At 38.2% G+C, this 21,365-nt stretch overlaps 2 protein-coding genes across 14 annotated transcripts in view; both read right to left on the bottom strand.

The window, feature by feature from the left end:
- Nucleotides 1-96: 96 nt before the first annotated feature.
- On the bottom strand, nt 97-3,190 carry LOC144956379 (uncharacterized). Its single transcript, XM_078886877.1, has 3 exons — nt 2,234-3,190; nt 1,653-1,866; nt 97-680 (listed from the first exon to the last, which is right to left on the bottom strand). Exons 1-3 carry the CDS (start codon nt 3,188-3,190, stop codon nt 97-99), a joined length of 1,755 nt encoding a protein of 584 aa, XP_078743003.1.
- A 5,896-nt stretch (nt 3,191-9,086) lies between these two features.
- The window catches only part of LOC144956852 (uncharacterized), a 15,504-nt gene continuing 3,225 nt past the window's right edge, over nt 9,087-21,365 (bottom strand). For 5 of the 13 annotated variants that reach the window (XM_078887630.1, XM_078887617.1, XM_078887622.1 and 2 more), the window contains exon 2: nt 9,087-10,621. In XM_078887630.1, coding sequence (XP_078743756.1) covers nt 9,454-10,596 — 1,143 coding nt within the window. In that variant the 5' untranslated portion in view covers nt 10,597-10,621 and the 3' untranslated portion in view covers nt 9,087-9,453. Of the gene's footprint in view, nt 10,622-11,792; nt 11,866-11,895; nt 12,082-12,151; nt 12,391-12,959; nt 13,004-13,044; nt 13,084-14,475; nt 14,533-14,662; nt 14,796-14,853; nt 14,875-15,372; nt 15,423-21,365 lie in introns of those variants that run through there. The other 8 variants (XM_078887619.1, XM_078887625.1, XM_078887628.1 and 5 more) reach the window with 8 other exon arrangements.

Below are 21,365 nucleotides of genomic sequence, written 5' to 3'. Positions count from 1 at the left end.
ACGGGTACCCGGATAATGGTTTGGGCGGGTAATCCCAGCATTGGGAAAAATACACTGATGTCCACAAATTATTAAAGTAAAGACACATGGTCATAGTTACTTTGTGTATTTGACCAAAACGTGTCGTGGTATACCATCAATATCAACATTGTTAATCGAATTCATTGCAGTCACAGTACCTTTTTCCCACTTTGATGTACATCTGGCATGAGGCGGTTTTACCCAAACTCTCTCACTAACCTTGAATTTTCCACTAATTCTTTCACTGTCATTACTAGGAGCTTCATTCTCGGCGGTCTGATTATCTCTCCACTCGTACTTATAGATCATACGGAACGGCACAGTCTCCCTATCTATACCGTGCCTGGGTGTAGAATTATACCAATAAACAGCCTCCATGGGTGAAATGTTTGCCCTTTCTGTCACTGTCTTAATTGTTCGATGATGTCTTTCTACAATCCCATTGCCACTTAGTCGGTAGGCAGCCCTGAATGTTGCCTTCACTCTCAACTTTTCGAGTAACCGGCACATACAATCTGACCGAAACACAGTCCCATTGTCCATTAGAATTTCTTTCACAGCCCCTCTTTCAAGAAACAACTGATTTAATGTTGCAGTAACAAATTCCGCCGTTTCTCGTGTCAGTTTCCTCCAGATGGAAAATCTTCCCAGGCCGCAATCTACGAAGGACGAGTACGGAATTTGGCAGTAATGAGTCACATCAATTGCCAACCTTTCCCAATTATCAAAAACGCTGAGGTTTCATCTCTAGTGACAACAAGATATGAAGTGAGTAGAAAAGTGCCAGAAGACAATAGAGAATAAAAAAATTTTTTCCGCGGCGGTGGTGGGGTTTGAACCTGCGACCCTATTGGTACGACAACTCCGCCTGGCAGGTGAGAGCGTGGCTCTACCGTGTGAGCTATCCACGAACACAAAAATATTCGTTTCAAACCCAAAGTCATTTCTAGATCCCTCTCTCACCCACTTCTTGAGATCGCCGATTCGTTCACCACCATCGCGAAGTAATTTTGACCAGCAGTTAAGCTTAATAGCCAATATTCTCATCACAAACATATAACATAGAAACGATAGAGACATTGAGTATGCTCCGGTGTATGGGGTGAATTTTTAATTCAGAAAAGTGAGTGGAGCAGGCACTTATGTTGGTAACAACAAGATATGAAGTGAGTAGAAAAGTGCCAGAAGACAATAGAGAATAAAATTTTTTTTTGTCTCTATCGTTTCTATGTTATATGTTTGTGATGAGAATATTGGCTATTAAGCTTAACTGCTGGTCAAAATTACTTCGCGATGGTGGTGAACGAATCGGCGATCTCAAGAAGTGGGTGAGAGAGGGATCTAGAAATGACTTTGGGTTTGAAACGAATATTTTTGTGTTCGTGGATAGCTCACACGGTAGAGCCACGCTCTCACCTGCCAGGCGGAGTTGTCGTACCAATAGGGTCGCAGGTTCAAACCCCACCACCGCCGCGGAAAAAAATTTTTTATTCTCTATTGTCTTCTGGCACTTTTCTACTCACTTCATATCTTGTTGTTACCAACATAAGTGCCTGCTCCACTCACATCTCTAGTGAACGACAGGGGCAGCACCATTGATTGACATCGTTCACATGTTCTTATTACTTTACAAACATAAGCTCTTCGAACTTCTGGAAAGACCTTTCTAGCAAGGAACAACGTTCGGTCAACACCCATGTGATGAACCTCATGCAGGGTCTTCAGGTCAGGAGCAACAGAGGCACATACAGATTGTCCTTCTCCGTCTCCATTCTTTCCCAACTCAATCCATTCTTTCTTCACTCTCGTTAATTTATCCGCGTTATTCCTTATCGACGGCACACGCTGTATACACACATGAAGGTCAAATTCATCTATTAAACTCTTCAAAATCCCTTAACCTCTTTTGACGAGTAACTCAGCCGCTCCCTTCGTCTTCACCCTTTTCTCACCCGTCAACACAGTCTGCACCCATCCTTTCACTGTTGCTGAGTCTGTCATTATTGTGACACATGTCACTCCCCACTTCAGTGCCAGATTGACCCCTTTCAATCCAGCCTCCAATTCAGCTCCGTTGATGTGTTTGAAATCGTCTGTTTTTCGCAACAACGCTGCGTCCTCTGCCACTTTATCTCTAATTTCTAATAAACAACCCAAGGCAATATTACTTGCATCACACCAAACAATTCCAGTCTCTGACCTAAAAACTCGCCACGGGATCATCATCCTTCACTCTTCGCAACACATCCTGTAGCATCTCGATTGCTTTTTTGTTGACTTCATCGCTCCATACAATTCCCCCAGCTACTCTCTTGATATAGCTGCATGCCACACGAAGCCAAAGAGCAATCGGATAATGGCCGATTAGTTTTCCACATATTGAGAACAGCTCTCTTTTGTCAATACTATCAGGTACACCCTCCGGCACTTCGTTCCCCCCTGAAACATTAACCTCCCACCTCCGCTTTTCGGCATGCGCAATCCTAGTGCAGCCCCACCAGTCAATGCCCCACTCTTTCAAGTGTGTAATCAACGCATTTGCAGATATGCTATTTTCGTCTAAAAGAATGTCATCAACATATGATATTGTTGCACGTTTCACTTCACCAGTTTTTCCCAATATTGTCTTTAGAGTTTTTGACATTATCCGTGGTGCGGAACTCAAGCCGAACCCCAACCGTTTGAGGCAGTAAGCTGTACCCTTGTAGTTTACTAACTGGTAGCCCCAAAGAACTTCCGCAACTCTTATCTGGAGATATGCTGACTTGAGGTCTACAATCGTCTCAGCTCTGCTCTGTCTCCACTCTCGCAACCTCTCGCTGCATATATCAGTAAAATCATCACCCGTGTGACAGTTGACAAGCTTATTCAACTCCCTGAAATCCAAGACTGGCCTAACATTGTTCTTCGTCGGTTGGACAATAGCTATTAAAGGAATCACTTCCGATTTAACTTTTTTATTCCATGGCATCAGAATACCTTCCTCTATCCATCTATCCACTTCCTTTTCAAAGCCATCCTTAACTGTACCTTTTAAATTCCGATCATAACAACTGTATTCAACTGTATTTTCTAATAAGGGTGGCTCCGTTTTCCATGTCCATTGCACCGTCCAGTGCCTTCCATCAAATACTGCTGTAAAATCACTGTCTTCAATCACCTCATCCATCAATTTCCCATCGTCAACTTTTTCCTCTTCTCTAGCAACACAGTCGCTGGCTTTCACAACCCTGTCTCCTCATTCATCAATTTTATTATCATTTGATGCATTTTCACTCATGGCCTTTTTGCTAACAAGAACTGCACTGCAGTTGTTACCGAATTCAATCTTTCCACTTCTGATTGCCACATCCCCCAACTCAATAATAACGTCCACTCCAATGATAACGTTCACGTCACCAAATATAGAATCTGCTACAATCGCTTTCACCAACACCATTGTCCCTTCTACTTCCAATCGCACATCTTGTTCACAATAACACGCCACCTGTGACCCGTCAAACGCAAATATATAGTCTCTTCCTTTACATTGTCTAGCTCCAACCAACTTCGAACTAACCACCGTCGTCATGCACCCTGTATCTACCAATGCCTTTACTTCTTTCCATTTGTCTGCATGAATTATTATTTCTGGGAGAGAATGCGCCCCTGGGTAACTGGAGTAACTGGTGGGGCACCAGTGACCCCCACTTCGTTTCACTGTACCCATTGTGTGCTCAGACTTGCGCAACGATTCGCTAAATGCCCTTTTTTGTTGCACCGATAGCACCGTACTTCTGTCACATTTTGGTCACAGTTCTTTTTCATGTGTGGCCCACTACAACAGAAACAACCACTAAACGGTTTTGTCTGCTCACCTAAGCTTCATGTACGGGTATTGGTTCTCACTGCCACTGCAACACACCCTTTGTTGGCAGTAATAATTCGACCTTTATTAAGCAGGTCCGCCATTGACATCTGAAATACATTTTCAACTTGCTGAAGCTCACACAATATTGCATCAGGAAAACCGTTAACAAAACACAACTTCACCAATCTATCCAACCCTTTGCCATTAAATCCAGCCAACCCATCAAGCCTCATCAACTCCGTGCAAAACGCATCAACTTGTTCACCCATCCATCTCTTTTCCATCATCTTTTTATGCGCCACAAACGGTCCGTCGGCAAACGCCTCGATCAAATGCTGTTCAATGTCTCCCACATTCGACTGTTGCACCTCATCCAACTGCAAATACAACGCCAATGCATCTCTCGCCAGATACAACGGTAAGAAATTTTCAACCTAAGTTATGCCTTTCAACTTTGCTACCAGTCTCACCTTCTTTATCCAGGCAATGATGTCACCCTCACCAGAAAACGACCGAATCACTTCATTTACATGTACTGCTGCCATAATCATATAATTTAATAAAAAATAAAGTTCTGCCGAAATAGCTTGTGATTTAATCTACGTGAAACAACAATCATTAATATTAATAAATATCCATATCCACCCTTTCTGCCGGCTTTTCTACTTGACAACACAACTGTCTCTCCTCTGTTCAATTATCGTTTTTACACCCTTTAGCACAGAGTCCCAAAAGTTGCGTGCACTTCAATTAACAAATCACAATCGTCCATAACACAAAATAGATATCATAGGTCAGAAATCGCGGTCAAGCTGTGGGCGCCATTCAGCTCAGAAAGATTAGAACCGACGGGCACTTATTGGCAGGTCTGATAACTGCATTCCCTATGGGGTGAATTTATAATTCAGAAAGGTGAGTGGAGAAGGCATTTATATTGATAATAACAAGAAATGAAGTGAATAGGGCAGTGCCAGAAGACAACAGAGATTTAAAATTTCGCGGCGGTGATGGGGGCTCGAACCCGCGACCTTACTGGTACGACAACTCCGCCAGGCAGGAGATCATGACTCTACCGTTTCAGCTATCCACGACACCAATAAAAAAATGTCGCTTCAAACCGAAGTCTAACTAGAGCCTCCCTCCCCGACTTCTTGAGGTCACAGGTTCAATACACACAAACGCCGCGAAGTTAGTTGGCCAGCATTTAAGCTTAATAGCCAATATTTTCAACACAAACATGTAACATAGAAACGAGTGAGACATTGAGTATGCACCGGTATTTGGGACGAATTTTTAATTAATAATGAGACTTTCCTTCTCACTTCATTTCTTGTTACTATCAATTCCATATGGGCTCATTTTTGTAATGGAAATCTAAAAAAAAAAAATGACGTAAAATATTGTCCATTGCAATAATGTTAATCTAGGCTATAAGTGATTTCGGATGTCAGACCTGCATATATGTACACGACGAGTAGAACTATTCTACATTCGTTGTAGAAATGAAATATTCCAGTTCTTAGTATTTTTCAACAATCGGGCTGAGATATCGTGACGTCACACATCTTCTTCTCTCCCGGTTCCAAACTCTTTGTAAGTATGTATATAACCAGTCCTTCGGAGAATCAATTATTAATAAGTTGTATATTGAATCCTAAGGTGGCATAATTCTTTTAGTAGTTCCCTGACGCTGACCTTTTCTTATCAATTGGATCACCCCCCTGGGACACCCTATCTACTACCCACGCCACGCTAACATTTCATTCATACTGCAACCACCATTAAGTACAGACGATACAGGTTAATTTTCATTATATTTTATTTGTTTTCCACGTTTATTTGTGCATTGTTGTGCTGACGAAGGGTTTGTATCCGAAACGTCCATCTTCTGTTTTATTTCCATACGAAGCCTCTCCATTTTCACTCTTTCGTTAGTATTTTACGATCACCGGCTTCAGGCAGCCCCTACCGTTCTCATAGTTATTTTAGTAGCAAGATGTAGAGTTGAATCATAAGGTGGCATAGTTATTTTAGTAGCAAGATGTAGAGTTGAATCATAAGATGGCATAGTTATTTCAGTAGCAAGATGAAGAGTTGAATCATAAGATGGCATAGTTTTTTTAGTAGCAAGATGTAGAGTTGAATCATAAGGTGGAATAGTTATTTTAGTAGCAAGATGTAGAGTTGAATCATAAGGTGGAATAGTTATTTTAGTAGCAAGATGTAGAGTTGAATCATAAGGTGTCATAGTTATTTTAGTAGCAAGATGTAGAGTTGAATCATAAGGTGGAATAGTTATTTTAGTAGCAAGATGTAGAGTTGAATCATAAGGTGGAATAGTTATTTTAGTAGCAAGATGTAGAGTTGAATCATAAGGTGTCATAGTTATTTTAGTAGCAAGATGTAGAGTTGAATCATAAGGTGTCATAGTTATTTTAGTAACAAGATGTAGAGTTGAATCATAAGGTGTCATAGTTATTTTAGTAGCAAGATGTAGAGTTGAATCATAAGGTGTCATAGTTATTTTAGTAGCAAGATGTAGAGTTGAATCATAAGGTGGAATAGTTATTTTAGTAGCAAGATGTAGAGTTGAATCATAAGGTGGAATAGTTATTTTAGTAGCAAGATGTAGAGTTGAATCATAAGGTGGAATAGTTATTTTAGTAGCAAGATGTAGAATTGAATCATAAGGTGGAATAGTTATTTTAGTAGCAAGATGTAGAGTTGAATCATAAGGTGTCATAGTTATTTTAGTAGCAAGATGTAGAGTTGAATCATAAGGTGGAATAGTTATTTTAGTAGCAAGATGTAGAGTTGAATCATAAGGTGGAATAGTTATTTTAGTAGCAAGATGTAGAGATAAATACGTAAGATCACGGAACGTAAAATAGCGAGGGTAGATGATCTTTACTATATTCAGACTATAAAATAAGATGTCATCACTCTGAAACCAGAAGATCAATTAAACAAGGTATGTGTCCAGTACTCCGGAAGAGTAATTTTATATTTCCAATGAGATTGGAACCAGTTTTGTTTACATCACACAGTTGTCCCCTATTACATTTCTCCCCGAGTTGCTGTCGTACTGCTAGGCGTGGAATATATGATTTAACAACGTTTTCTTATTGTACCAATCAATGTAAAGCGTTTCCCCAATTTAGCATTTGATGAAGTAAGTTCTTTATTTTCACTGAGGAAAAAAAACTTGAGCATTTTAAAACTAAACGTGGTCAAATCGCTTCACAAGGGGTTCTTAGGCAACAGGAACACTTAACGTATATGTAGTAAGAGATAGAACGCCTGTTAGGCGATATTACAATTATTTCTTACAAAGACAACGCTGATAACGGCCAGGTACTTATTTTGGACCTTAGTACGATGAGAGAATGTGAGTAAAAGACTCAACCATGCACCCTACAGAGCGGGCCTCAAACCTTGGACCTAACAACGCCAAAGTTTTAGCAATACCCTCTGAATTACCTGCTAAATGCATATTAAGAACTTAAAGACTGTTAGAAACCTCATCTCAATCAACATAATGAAAACACTTGTCAATTGGATCCAATAGTCTGATGTCACGTGGCCCAGCAACGGCGGCCATCGTGGTTCTAAACAAATAAAATCTGTACATTTTATTCTTCATGCTGGCGAGAACTCTTCATATGTCTTGTGATCAGAGTGTGTAAAAGTCAAAACATGATCATGTTTTTCTCCTCTGGATACACTTTTATGCTCGTCGGAGAAATATTTCATAAGGGCGTCCGCAATTGTTCCGATAGTTTAGAGCCAGTTGCTAAGTTACTATGCGTCATTACGAGGGAAGTAACGTCATGACTGTTGAAGCGTATTCGCGAATCCTGACGGATTACTGCAACTCCCTATTACGCGGTACTACCCGAACCCTAACCTCAAAAATTCAAGTTGCCCAAAACGACGACGCTCGTTTGATTTCCAATCAAACAAGGACAAGTAGCGTGTCCAATCAACTTTTCTTTTTTTTATGAGATTTTATATAGCGCAATATCCACTAAACGTACTCAAAGCGCTTTGTAAAGCTGGAATTAAGGTTCTGGGCCTGCCACATGGGGTCCTGGCCAACAGCAACATTTAACATGTAGGACGGGACATGACACCTGTTAGCCCATATTACATTTTTTTTCGGACAGAGACAACGCTGTTAACGGCCAGGTACTCATTTTACACCTGAGTACAGTGAGAGAATGTGAGTAAAGAGCCTTCTCCAAGGACTCAACTAAGCACCGAGCGAGGTTCGAACCCAGGCCCTTCCCATCTGAAAGCGAGTGTCATACCACTAGACCACATAGCCGCACAATTTTGCATTGGTTACCGTGGGAAAAGCGCACGATCTACAAAATTGCCACTATCACTCACCGTGCATTCTACCTCGGTGCCCCACATTACTTCGCCGAGTTCATTGTCCCATACATGTGTCATCAGTGCATGACGTAATCAGTCGGAAGGTGTAAATTTTAGAGGTGCAATTTTTTCGCACTTTCTGAAAGAATATTCTCCCCACTCCCCAGAGCATGTTAATCTGTATTTGAAGTAAATCGGGTGATTTTTCTTGACGTTATGGTCAGATCTGTGGGAAAGGTATCCAACAACTTTTCTCAAATTTCATACTTTTTCAACTTGACTAGCTGTAAGAAAATATTTAGAAGTGAAATTGAGATTTGATATTTCCCGAAGACGTACAAAAAGGGCTGATTTAATCATTCATGACAAGAATTCATTTTGGATAAAAATTGACTTTCTAACAAAACTTGGCAATATCTCATTTCAAACCTTTTCACCATCCGACTGATTATGTCATTCACTGTAGCATATTATAAAACCAACCACCCAGGGCTCATATCTATTGTTGACACAACCCTCTTATTTGTCGCCTGAAAATAATGGGAGATCGATCTTTTAAACACCAAGGACGACGTGTACATATATGCAGGTCTGACATCCGAACCCACTTATGGGCCTAGTTTTACATTTTTGTAATGGACAATATTTTGCATCATTTTTAAAAAAGATTTCCATTACAACAATGAGCCCATAACAACTTGGGTTATCAGACCTGAAAATTCGTGCACATCGACCAAGTCCAACAATCTGGAATAATTTATTGCGGGAAGATTTGAAATATTTCTTTTATTTGCCCTCTGAGGGGATTGTGTAACAAACAAAATCAAAACCAGAAACGTCCACAGTATTTGTCTTCGTTTAATAAATTGAAGCTTGAATTTCAATACTTATCGTTATTTTCTGTGGGGATTGGCGCGTTATAAATGCCATGAATCCTGTCCAAGAACGAGTGTCATACCAACACGATCAACCCCAAACTGAACGCTCATATTTCTAATATCTTTAGATAGAACGATATTGATATCATTCATCTCTTTTTTTAAAATTATTTTTAGAAAGCCATTTTTATGAGTTCTTCTCACTAAATTGTATCAAATCAGACTATAAACGTTTAAGGTTACACAAAGTTTTTTGCGTTGATACGTTCTATCCGGCTGGCGGGTGTTGTGAGCTTTTTTTTTTACTAAACGCAATGCATCAATACCCTATTTCGATTTTCTGGGTCTAAAACAAAACGATTCCCGAAACGCTTCCTTGTATTGGGAGCTCATTGTGTAGTAGATAAAGATAGTAGAGCTGGAATTGAGGTTCTGCGCCAGCAACATGGCGTCAAAAATGATCCAAGAAAGGAAATAGTGAAAATCTACTCCAATTTCTAAGATGTAATTGATTGTCAAGACGTATGGAATACGTATAATATAGCAGGTGGCGAATACAGACGAGATCACTACAATCATACGTAAAAGTTTGATTTCTTTTCTTTGTTTAGGGATCCCTTGTGTAGCTGAATCTTTATTTGAACTGACAGATTGTTCTTTTTTATGATTCATTCCACTTGTGGGTGTGTTGGTTGAAGTAGGAGCAGATTGAGAATCTGATGATAATATGGTGGCTGCCTTTGAGTTTCTAAATTTCTGAGACAAAAAGACTTTCCGAAATATTACTATATTGCACACTACAACAATAAATACTGTACTAAAACGCATTCCGGTTGTAATCGCTCTCAAAATGTCCGTAGAAGTCTGTGAAAACATCTTGGCGTGTCCAACTCCTAAATAAGAGGCGTTTCTATTATTATCATATGCCCAAAATAGGTACTGGTTCGTCATGCTTTGAAATTGAAGGCTAAATTCTAAAAAAAATAATCCAATTATAAAAGCTAACGATCGTTTCGGGGTGAATATTGTCTTAACGTGAAAAGGGAAGCAAACAGAAACTAATCTCTCTAAAGTCATGAAAGCCGTAATCAAGCAGGTCATACTGAAGAACAGGCTTTGCTGGTTACTAAATATAACCGAAAGGCTGTTAGCGGTCGAATAAAACTGTCCGACATTTGCGTAGTAAATAAAGTACAAGGGCACGATGAATAGAAATGTGAATAAACAGGCGAAAAAATCAGCGACGGAAATCGCCGCGAGGTAGACGTTGCAACTGCTGGCCAAAATGCCTTGATAATAAAACACGACAAAGTTGATGACGTTTGTCACAGTCCCGAACAAAGAGACGGCCAATCCGGCCACCATGATGATGCACGTCTCGAGGAGGACAAATGTTTCGTAGCTAAACGGGGGTGCTATCATGGCCATTGGCTTTGGTCCAGGAAGTTGAGAAGTGTTGGCAAATTCCATGATTTGTTATGATATACCTTCCAATCTAAAGGAGGAGATCAGATAAAATATGGAAATGATTAGAATACGATACAAAGCCATTCTTAGGGCTAACCCACACCGGAGACTTACTTCAACGACCCGTCACTGCCGTCCTCTGCCGTCCTCCGGATAAAGAGAGATCAGAAAGAGAGTTTCATACCACAAGACCACATAGACGCACGACGGACGAGTTTTCTGGCCAATTTTTTAAAATACACGTTTTATTCAGAATATGACAGTTAACTGATTAAGGGATAACCCACACCGGAGACTGACTCCAACTGCCGTCCTCTGCCGTTTTCTGTATAAAGACGTCAGGCACGGACCAAATACTAAGAATAAATAGAAGAGCCGCTAACCTACTCATACCAAGCTCGAAAAAAAAAAACGGCAGAGGACGTCGAGTGCTTGGTATATAGATAGAATGCGCTTGGCCAAGGAGTTCACAACATTGCCATCCGGAAGTATAACGGACCAACACACAAACTCTGTGTAACCATGAACTTTTATAGTCTGGTTAATACAGTTTAGTGAGAACAACTCACAAACGCGGATGGCAAAAACAATAACAAAGGCCTGAGTGACGTCATCTGCATACTATCTATAGGTAAATATACCGGCTTTTCTCTTTATTGTTAGTAGTTTTTCCTTGTCCGACGTCTTTCTCCGGAAGACGGCAGAGGACGGGTCGTTGGAGTCAGTCTCCGGTGTGGGTTAGACCTTAATCAGTTAACTGTCTTATTCTGAATAAAATATGTATTTAACTAATTGGCAAGAAAACTCGTCCTTAGTGCGTCTATCTGGTCTTGTGGTATGACACTTTCTTTCGGATCGGAAGGTCCTGGATTCGAACCTCGCTCGGCGCATAGTTGGGTCACTGTAAAAGGCTCTTTACTCACATTCTCTCACCGCACTGGCGTAAAATGAGTACCTGACCGTTAACAGCGTTGACTCTATCCGAAATGATTGATAATGATAATAATAATAATAGTAATAATAATAATAATAATAATAATAATAATAATAATAATAATAATAATAATAATAATAATAATAATAATAATAAATTAACTGAAAGTATTACAAATATGTCCAGTAACCATAACAACAAAAATGATTTCTTTCTCAATAAAATTTTTAGAAAAATTGTCCACAACGAGAATCAAACTCATTACATTCAAGGTTAGAGTCTGACAGTTTGTCCACTACGGTACGGAGACACCTGACTATTCAAAACATTTAATAAGGTTTTTCTGGCAGGAACATTATTTTACTTACAATGCAACTTCTATTTTTTGGTTTTAAATTTCGATTTTTTCGATTTTTTTTTTATTAACAAAGACTACAGTTGTCACAATAATATAACTTTTTTTCATGTCCAAATACAGAAACACAGCATCGCTGATGAATCGCGTGGATGCGCATGCGCAACGGATGTGCATAATAACGATCAGTTCAGATACACCGTCATCGGAAGTGCATAAAAACACCACGAAATGATATTATAACATAACTCTGAAACCAGAAGATTTACATTTACACTTGTATGTATCCAGTCCTCCGACAGAGATCCAATGAAATTTTTACGTCACAATTTTCTTCCTTTTTATCTCGAGTATACAAATCCATGCTTGATATTTCAAGCTTAACTCACTCAACCCTAACACCGACTATATCCGTAGTTTACCCGGGGTTACTTTTACCCCATGCCAATCTATTACATTTTTATGAGACAAATTATTGGCGTAGTATTAAAGCTAATGTTTTATAGTTTTTGCATGTTAATGGTAGTTGAAAAAAGTATCTATCTCGTATGTACATGCTCATTTTTAGTAGATTTTTTCTAATTTTGAAAAGTAGCAAAAAGTCTCTAGGATTGAGTGAGTTAATTAAATTTTAAAATTGTCAGTCAGCTTCTTGAACAAAATATCAGCTGCTATCGTTCAGCAAACAAAATGGACTCGAGTATGTAAAAGTCACCTTTACAATGTCGAGCTCAAATTGATTACAATTATTTGATAATCAGGCACAAATTAGTGGGCGTCCTTGAGATAATCAGTCGCATGGTAAAAAGCTTTGAACGGAGATATTGACAATTTTAGTCAAGAGGTCAATTTTTATGGAAAATGAGTTCTCATCAAAAATCATTAAATCAAACATTTTTCTTCATATTGATGAAATATTTTAATTGAATTCTACTCCTAAATATTTTATTTTAATTTTTTAAGAGGGTAATTATTATACTGAATATCAATTCTTGTCAACTTTAGAAGCGATTTTCTCAAAATTAAGATTTCACACCCTAGCCCATGCATATGACTATAACTTCATGAAAAAATCACCCGATTTGCTTCAAATAAAGATTAAATGCTCAGGAGACATTGAGGTTTCAAATAAATACAAAAAAACGCAAACAAAAATTTTCACCTTGCGACACTAAATGTCAAAATTTTTCACCTCCTTGAACTATATCACGTGATATCATTCAATAAAACGAAATTGCCTCTAGCTAGGTTATAGAGCAGTATAATTAGGTGCCCCAAACGTAAACAAAGTTCTAGAAGCACATGGTAAACCACATGTTCCTGTCTTGACAGCTCAAGTTCCAATGTAAATTATAGAAAAAAATAACCTTTAAAATTTTGCTGTTAGGTGGCAAAAGAAACACATATTCATAAATACTCGATCATGCATCAAATAATGTCTAGATATGGATATTTTATGGAACAAAAGGTAAAATTTATCAAAAGTTACAGTCTATCTATTTTTAGACCAGAGCAAATTATTGCGCTGGTGTGAACAAAACGAGAATTATTCGGAGCCTGATTTTCAGAATAATTTAGTCTTATATTATTATTTCTGCAACTGTTAGATTTTATGTAAACATATTTTCAATACTGAAAGTGAAATGCCTACAACTCAAACTACAAAATTGGGAGACCTATATTGTGCGTAAATTTTTCCGGTCCCTAACGAAAATCACTAGGAACTTGTTATTATTTACGTTTGGGGCACCTAATTATACTGCTCTATAAAACGAAAGGTATCGAGTTCGATTTCAAATTTATTATATTTTTGTTATAGAACAGTAAAGTTGGTGCCCCAAACGTAAACAAAGGTCGAGAAGCACATGGCAAACCACATGTTCCTGTCTTGACAGCTCACGTTCCAATGTAAATAATATAAAGAAAATAACCTTTAAAATTTGGCTGTTAGGTGGCAAAAGAAACACATATTCATAAATACTCGATCATGCATCAAATAATGTCTAGATATAGATATTTTATGGAAAAAAAGGTAAAATTTACCAAAAGTTACGTCTATCTATTTTTAGACCTGAGCAAATTATTGCGCTGGTATGAACAAAACGAGAATTATTCGGAGCCTGATTTTCATAATAACTTAGTCTTATATTATTATTTCTGCAACTGTTAGATTTTATGTAAACATATTTTCAATACTGAAAGTGTATTGCCTACAACTCAAACTACAAAATTAGGAGAACTATATTGTGCGTAAATTATTCCGGTCCCTAACGGAAATCACTAGCAACTTGTTATTGTTTACGTTTGGGGCACCAACTTTACTGTTCTATACTCAGATACACAACCGGCTTCTATGTCAAAATCGATACCATATTGATTTCATGCAGATAATTAATCCCTAATAATATTTTTTTTTACGAACGCAATGAAAAATGCCAAATGGAAGTCAATGTTATAAAATGGCCAGTTATTTTCGAATGATTATTTCTACTCGACGCGGACATACGTGCGCGTCGTTTCTACTTAATTCACAAATCAGTGATTTTCAAAAAATTTTTGGAAGTTATAAAGATTTTAAACTATGATTAATTACGCCGTGCACTTAATTTCAGGTCTGATAATCCAATTCATTATGGGCCCATTGTTGTAATGGACCTCTCAAAAAAAAATGACGCAAAATATTGTCCAATACAACAATGTTAAACAAGGTCCATAATTGCGTGCGGGTGTCAGACCTGCATTTATATACACGTCGAGTAATTATCATAATTTCAGCATACGCTCATTCTGCAATGGAAATCATCAAATAAATCTTTTGCTAAGAAATGATAGGGTTTTCCAATGGAAGGGGTGGAATAAAGTTCATTTTATAATTCATATCCAAGCCCAGAGGTTTGTGTAAATGTTGCTGCTCGAAGCTCGAAGGAATAAATAATAACGTGAAGTTGAATGAAAGCTTCAATTTAATTACAAAAACAGATCAAATGAACGTTTCATGTTTCCCCTTTATCGACAAAACAGGAGGAATGAAACACTACAGATGAATGAGATGATGTGGTAGTGGCGTAGTTTTGTTTATTCATCTTAACTACGCCACTACCACATCATCTCATTCATCTGTGATGTTTCATTCATCCTGTTTTGTTGATCTGTTTTTGTAATTAAATTGAAGCTTACATTCAACTTCACGTTATTATTTATAACCCAGATGTTTGTATCTTTGAAACTGTTGGGTTTTTTTTTTATTGCAGTGACATTTTGAAACGCTATTAGAATATAAAGAAATCCAATAGGCTTCAACAGTCGTGACGTCACTTCACTCGTAATGACGCATGGTAACTTAGTCACTGGTTCTAAACTATCGGAACAATGACGGACGCCCTAATGAATTACTTCTCCGACGAGCATAACATTATCTTGTTTTGACTTTTTACATTCTGATCACATGACATGTGAAAAAGTTCTAGCAAGCATGAAGAATAGAAAGTACCGATTTTCTTTGTTTAGAAAAAAGCTGTTTGTTGCTAGGCGAGTGTGACATCAGACTATTGAATCCAATGGGCACGATCTATATTACATTTCCACGTGCTCGAGGTCATTGGTCACATTACGTTTCAACAGTCGTGGCGTCACTTCCCTCTTAATGATGCATGGTAACTTAGTAACTGGCTCTAAACTATCGGAACAATGGCGGACGCCCTTGAAATATTTCTCCGATGAGCATATAAACGTATCCAAAGGGAGAAAAAAACAACATTATAAATCTGATCATGTTTTAACTTTTACACATTCTGATTACAAGACATATGAAAAATTCTAGTCAGCATGAAGAATAAAAAGTACTGAATTTCATTGTTTAGAACAACGATGGCCGCCGTTGCTGGGCGACGTGACACCAGACGATTGAATCCAATTGGTGCTTAAAATGACTCACATAGTGAAAAGTGTTCACAGTTTGAGAAATATCCAACGTTATAATTGGTCATTTTGCTCAGCATGACTCATGGGTTTGTTTACAACTTTCATAAACGGAGCAACGTGTTTAAATTTATTGAGAAATGCTCAATTGTTGTACAGCAACAAATCATGTGATCGATGACTAGGTTTGGACGAAAACATGATGAATATAGATCGCTCCCATTGTAACAGGGATAAAAAAATGAATGTTTACAGTAGCACATTGCAAAACAGCATTTCACAACACAACACTGCCGCGAGCATTTACTCAACTCTAGTTTGTCTCATACGCGGCCTCAGCACTCAGCGATGAAACAGACATAATCGTTGTCTCAAAGTTTAATCGCATGAAAGTCTAATTTTTGTGAACACAAATCGCGATCAATTTTAATATTTTTCATACATTTATTGATTTATTCACAAAAAGGTAATTCGGTTTGCTTTTTTGCCATTCTAACTTTACATTTTAAAGTTTTCCTCAATAGATTTGAATTACAAGAAGGTGATATTGAAAACCATTGAATTGAAAATGATCGAGAGCTGGCACCGGTGAAAGATAGAGATCTGAAAACGTATGTATGAAACATTGTCAGACAAAGCAAAAGAAAGAAAAATGAAAAAAAAAAAAACCCAAAAAACAAACAACATCCCAGAATAAGTCTTCCTTGACTTGGGATGTCACAAGTGGAGGAAGACTTATTTTGGGATGTTGATTTTTCTTCCATTTTTCTGTCTTTGGCTTTATCTGGCATTGTTTAACCTTCTCCTTACCACCTGCATCAAAATCGTCACATTTTATTACGACACAATATACATTTTTCTTATTCAGATTTATTTTGTACATCACAAATCTTTGAAGAATGATCTTTGTTTAAATAAATAAGAACATAACGTTGTTTTGTAGAGAGCTTGTTTGATTTTTTTTTTTTTTAAACCAACAATTTACTGCTCGGTAAGCCTGTCATTTTGTTAAAAATACTGAAAAAGATAGGTAAGGAAAAAGTTAATACACACTTTTTCAGATCTTTTTAAAAAAAATACTATTGCTTTACAATTATTAGATTGCCTCAATCCTGGAGCAAGACGTGAGCGAGCGACTGGATTGCGACATTAACAAAGAAAACTCAATGATGAGAACAACATTGCTACTTCAAAATTAATTTTGTGAAGAACCAAGAGAAAGGCTGGCTCCATTTTTTTCCAAAGAATTTGTCATGGAAATATATTAAAACAACAAAAAGACCTGTACTTTTATATAAGGCAATACCTATAAAACGTGCTAAATGTGCTTTTCAAGTGGTCCCTGACTAACTAACAGCAGCACGTAACATGTTGATCGAGACATGTCGTCTGTCGAGCGATGTTACAATTTTTTTTCCGACAGAGACAACGCCCTTAACAGGTACTAATTTTACACCTGAGTACGGTGAGAGAATGGGAGTAAAAATCATTTTCCAAGGACTCAGCAATGCACCGAGAGAGGCTCGAACCCAGGACCGTCCTATCCGAAAGCGAGTGTCATACCACAAGACCACATTGCCTCGCAAGACTATCAAATTATGCAAAAATCCCCACTCGGTTGCAGCAAGGTGTACATATCTGATTCAGATCAGGGGAAATAGAAACGAAGGCTATGACTGTGTATCTCTATAAAATTTGGATTAACCCTCTCCTTACCACCCATAGGAAAATCGTCACATTCGTTATGATGTAGCCAACATTTTTCTCATTCTAATTTCTTTTGTAAATCATAATATTTGAACAAAAATGTTAGCTATAGTTAAAGCATATTAGCATTGTGTTGAAGAACTAGTTAATAGGACAAAATATGTATAGCAAGAACAGATTTTGTGTTTGAGTGAAATAAATCTATCTTTGTATAAAGGTATATATTGGATGTGAATGGCCAGTAAGGAGAGAGTTAATCCTCAACACACATGAGATGGTCAGGAATGACAGGCATCTGATGGAAGGTATAAGAGAGATATTCCATCCAGTATCTTGACCCATACTGCAAGTAGGAATCAAGGACGCATCACCAATTGGATTCAGTAGTCTGACGTCAGGCCGCCCGGCAACGGCGGCCATCTTGGTTCTAAACAAAGAAAATCATTACTTTTTATTCTTCAAGCTGGCTAGAACTTTTCATATGTCTTGTGATCAGAATGTGTAAAAGTCAAAACATGATCAAATTTATGGGTTTTTTTTTCCTCTGGATACGGTTTTATGCTCGCCGGAGAAATATTTCATACTACGTCCGCCATTGTTCCGATAGTTTAGAGCCAGTGTTGCTAAGTTACCATGCGTCATCAGGATGGAAGTGACGTTACGACTATTGAATCCTATTCGGAGTTCCTATTCCAGTCTCATAGCATTGACAATCGATAACAACAAGAAATGAAGTGAGTAGGAAAGTACCAGAAGACAAAAGAGAATTAAAAATTTCGCGCGCCGATAGGGGCTCGAACCCGCGTCCTTACTGGTACGACAACTCCGCCTAACCGGGGAGAGCGTGACTCTACCTTATGAGCTATCCACGATCCTCCCAAAAAAGATCGCTTTTAACCCTAGTCTTTATTAGAGCCTTCTCTCCCAGACTGTTTGAGGTCACGGGTTCAACACACTCTAACTACTCGAAGTTGATTGACAATCGAGATTACCACACGGCGATGAATGGCGAGGTGTTCAATATAAATGAATGACAGAGACGATTCTCTCTGTTCTCAATAGGGAATGAGATTAGCGGAAGAGTAGCGTCCCTTGATTGGACGGAGAAGTTATTTGTAAATAAACCGAAGCTTCGTTTCCAACTTCAAGCCAAGCGTTTTCCTGTGTTCCGGATCTAAACGCATATCATAATCAACGTAGATCTTTTCTTTATTTCTTTCCATGATGAAATGTTAACAAAATATGATGTAGACTACAAATTAAAAATAAAAGATGTTGATAGATAATAGAATACGATGAGACAACCCTTCCTAAACTTACTGAACTTCCCGTTATTGATTGGTACTAATAATGGCGATAGCGTCTGTCGGTTGTCAAGACGCGACTTCCAACAAAGGGGGCGCTACTCTTAAATCTGTTTTGAAATCTCATTCCCTATAGATAGTATGCGCTTGGCTAAGAAGCTCATAACATTGCCATCCGGAAGTACAACGGACCAACGCACAAAACTGTGTGTATCCATGAACGTTTATAGATAGAATGCGCTTGGCCAAGGAGTTCACAACATTACCATCCGGAAGTATAACGGACCAACACACAAACTCTGTGTAACCATGAACTTTTATAGCCTGGTTAATACAGTTTAGTGAGAACAACTCACAAACGCGGATGGCAAAAACAATAACAAAGGCCTGAGTGACGTCATCTGCATACTATCTATAGTCAGGTTAATACAGTTCAGTGAGCATTACTCATAAACGCGGATGGCAAAAAACAATAACAAAGACCTGAGTTACGTCATCTTCGAACTATCTATAGACCATAGTGCATAAGTCATGAAAACTGCGTCTTATCACAATATTGTCAGTCCAGATGATGAGATATCAACATTAACTACATAAAGCAAAATAAAATAATGGCTCGATAAAGTATAAGATCTTTCAAAGAAGTCAGAATTCTTATCCATTGTCAAGCAACATAGAAAACCCAAAACATACCAGACAGGCAAGACGTGCGCCAGATTGGACACACCAGCATTCGACTCCCACCGTAACCATCGTTAACTTATAGATAGTATGCAGATGACGTCACTCAGGCCTTTGTTATTGTTTTTGCCATCCGCGTTTGTGAGTTGTTCTCACTAAACTCTATTAACCAGACTATAGATAGTATGCAGATGACGTCACTCAGGCCTTTGTTATTGTTTTTGCCATCCGCGTTTGTGAGTTGTTCTCACTAAACTGTATTAACCAGACTATAAAAGTTCATGGTTACACAGAGTTTGTGTGTTGGTCCGTTATACTTCCGGATGGCAATGTTGTGAACTCCTTGGCCAAGCGCATTCTATCTATAAAAGTTCATGGTTACACAGAGTTTGTGTGTTGGTCCGTTATACTTCCGGATGGCAATGTTGTGAACTCCTTGGCCAAGCGCATTCTATCTATAGATAGAATGAAGTTGACGTCACTCAGGTCTTAGTTATTGCTTTTTGCCATCCGCGTTTATGAGGAATTCTCACTAAACGGTATTAACCAGACTATAAACGTTCAAGTCTACACAAAGTTTTGTGTGTTGTCCGTTTTACTTCCGGATGGCAATGTTGTGAGCTTCTTAGCCAAGCGCATACTATCTATAGCCTGACATAATAACCCACAAGAATGAGTTGTCGTTAGTAGAGCTCAAGGAAACAAGTGATTCCATTGGTTGAACTATTGAATACAACTCACAATTTGTTTAATTTTGTGGCCAAAGACTTGTCATTTGACGTCATTTTTTGGTCAGTGTCAAGCTATAGATAGTATGCAGATGACGTCACTCAAGCCTTTGTTATTGTTTTTGCCATCCGCGTTTGTGAGTTGTTCTCACTAAACTGTATTAACCAGACTATAAAAGTTCATGGTTACACAGAGTTTGTGTGTTGGTCCGTTATACTTCCGGATGGCAATGTTGTGAACTCCTTGGCCAAGCGCATTCTATCTATAAGTTTACAATGGCTACGGTCAGGCTATAAATTTACGATGGCCACGCTCCCACCCTTCCATTTGAATCCTTATGAACTTGTTTGGGATAAAGAGAAAGGCAAGTAGCCACAGAAAACAAGAACTTGTAGTTGACCGACGTGAAAGCTATGATTGCTTTGGCATTAAATGGTGTAGACAAGAGACATTTATCACAAAATATGACGAAGTAAGAGGAAATTTGGGAAAATTGCCGTCTTCGTCATACAACCACCTATGATAATTGACTAAATAACTTAACTTGAGCTTTTATATAGAGCAATATCCACTAAACGTGCTCAAAGCGCTTTACAAGGGGTCCCCTACCAACAGCAACATTTAACATGAAGGACGGACATAACGCCTGTTAGGCTATATTAACATCATTTTTCAGACAGAGACAGTGCTATTTTCGGCCAGGTACTAATTTTACACCTGAGTATGGTGAGAGAATGTGAGTGAAGAGCGTTTTCAAAGGATTCAACTATTTGCCGAGCGAGGCTCGAACCCAGGAACTTCCGATTCAAAAGCGAGTGTCATACCACAAGAACACATAGCCGCACAATAGTAGTAGTAGTAGTAGTAGTAGTAGTAGTAGTAGTAGTAGTTAGTAGTATAGTAGTAGTAGTAGTAGTAGTAGTAGTAGTAGTAGTAGTAGTAGTAGTAGTAGTAGTAGTAGTAGTAGTAGTAGTAGAGTAGTAGTAGTAGAGTAGTAGTAGTATAGTAGTAGTAGTAGTATAGTAGTAGTAGTAGTAGTAGTAGTAGTAGTAGTATAGTAGTAGTAGTAGTAGTAGTAGTAGTAGTATATAGTTAGTAGTATAAGTAGTAGTAGTAGATAGTAGTAGTATAGTAGTAGTAGTAG

Source organism: Berghia stephanieae, chromosome 11 (assembly GCF_034508935.2).
Source record: "Berghia stephanieae isolate SIO BIC M18660-M18661 chromosome 11, UCSD_Bste_1.3, whole genome shotgun sequence".
NCBI lineage: Eukaryota > Metazoa > Mollusca > Gastropoda > Nudibranchia > Aeolidiidae > Berghia > Berghia stephanieae.
This window is presented reverse-complemented; position numbering and strand designations above follow the sequence as displayed.

Bases quoted from the DNA above. Each gene is read 5' to 3' on its own strand.
- LOC144956379 (XM_078886877.1), bottom strand. From the start codon at position 3,190: ATGGATGAGGTGATTGAAGACAGTGATTTTACAGCAGTATTTGATGGA. The intron at 1,867-2,233 runs GCGAGTTTTTAG...GTGTGTATACAG, and splicing joins TGAAGGATGATGATCCCGTG to CGTGTGCCGTCGATAAGGAA. The intron at 681-1,652 runs GTAAAGTAATAA...CGTCCTTCGTAG, and splicing joins AGTTCGAAGAGCTTATGTTT to ATTGCGGCCTGGGAAGATTT.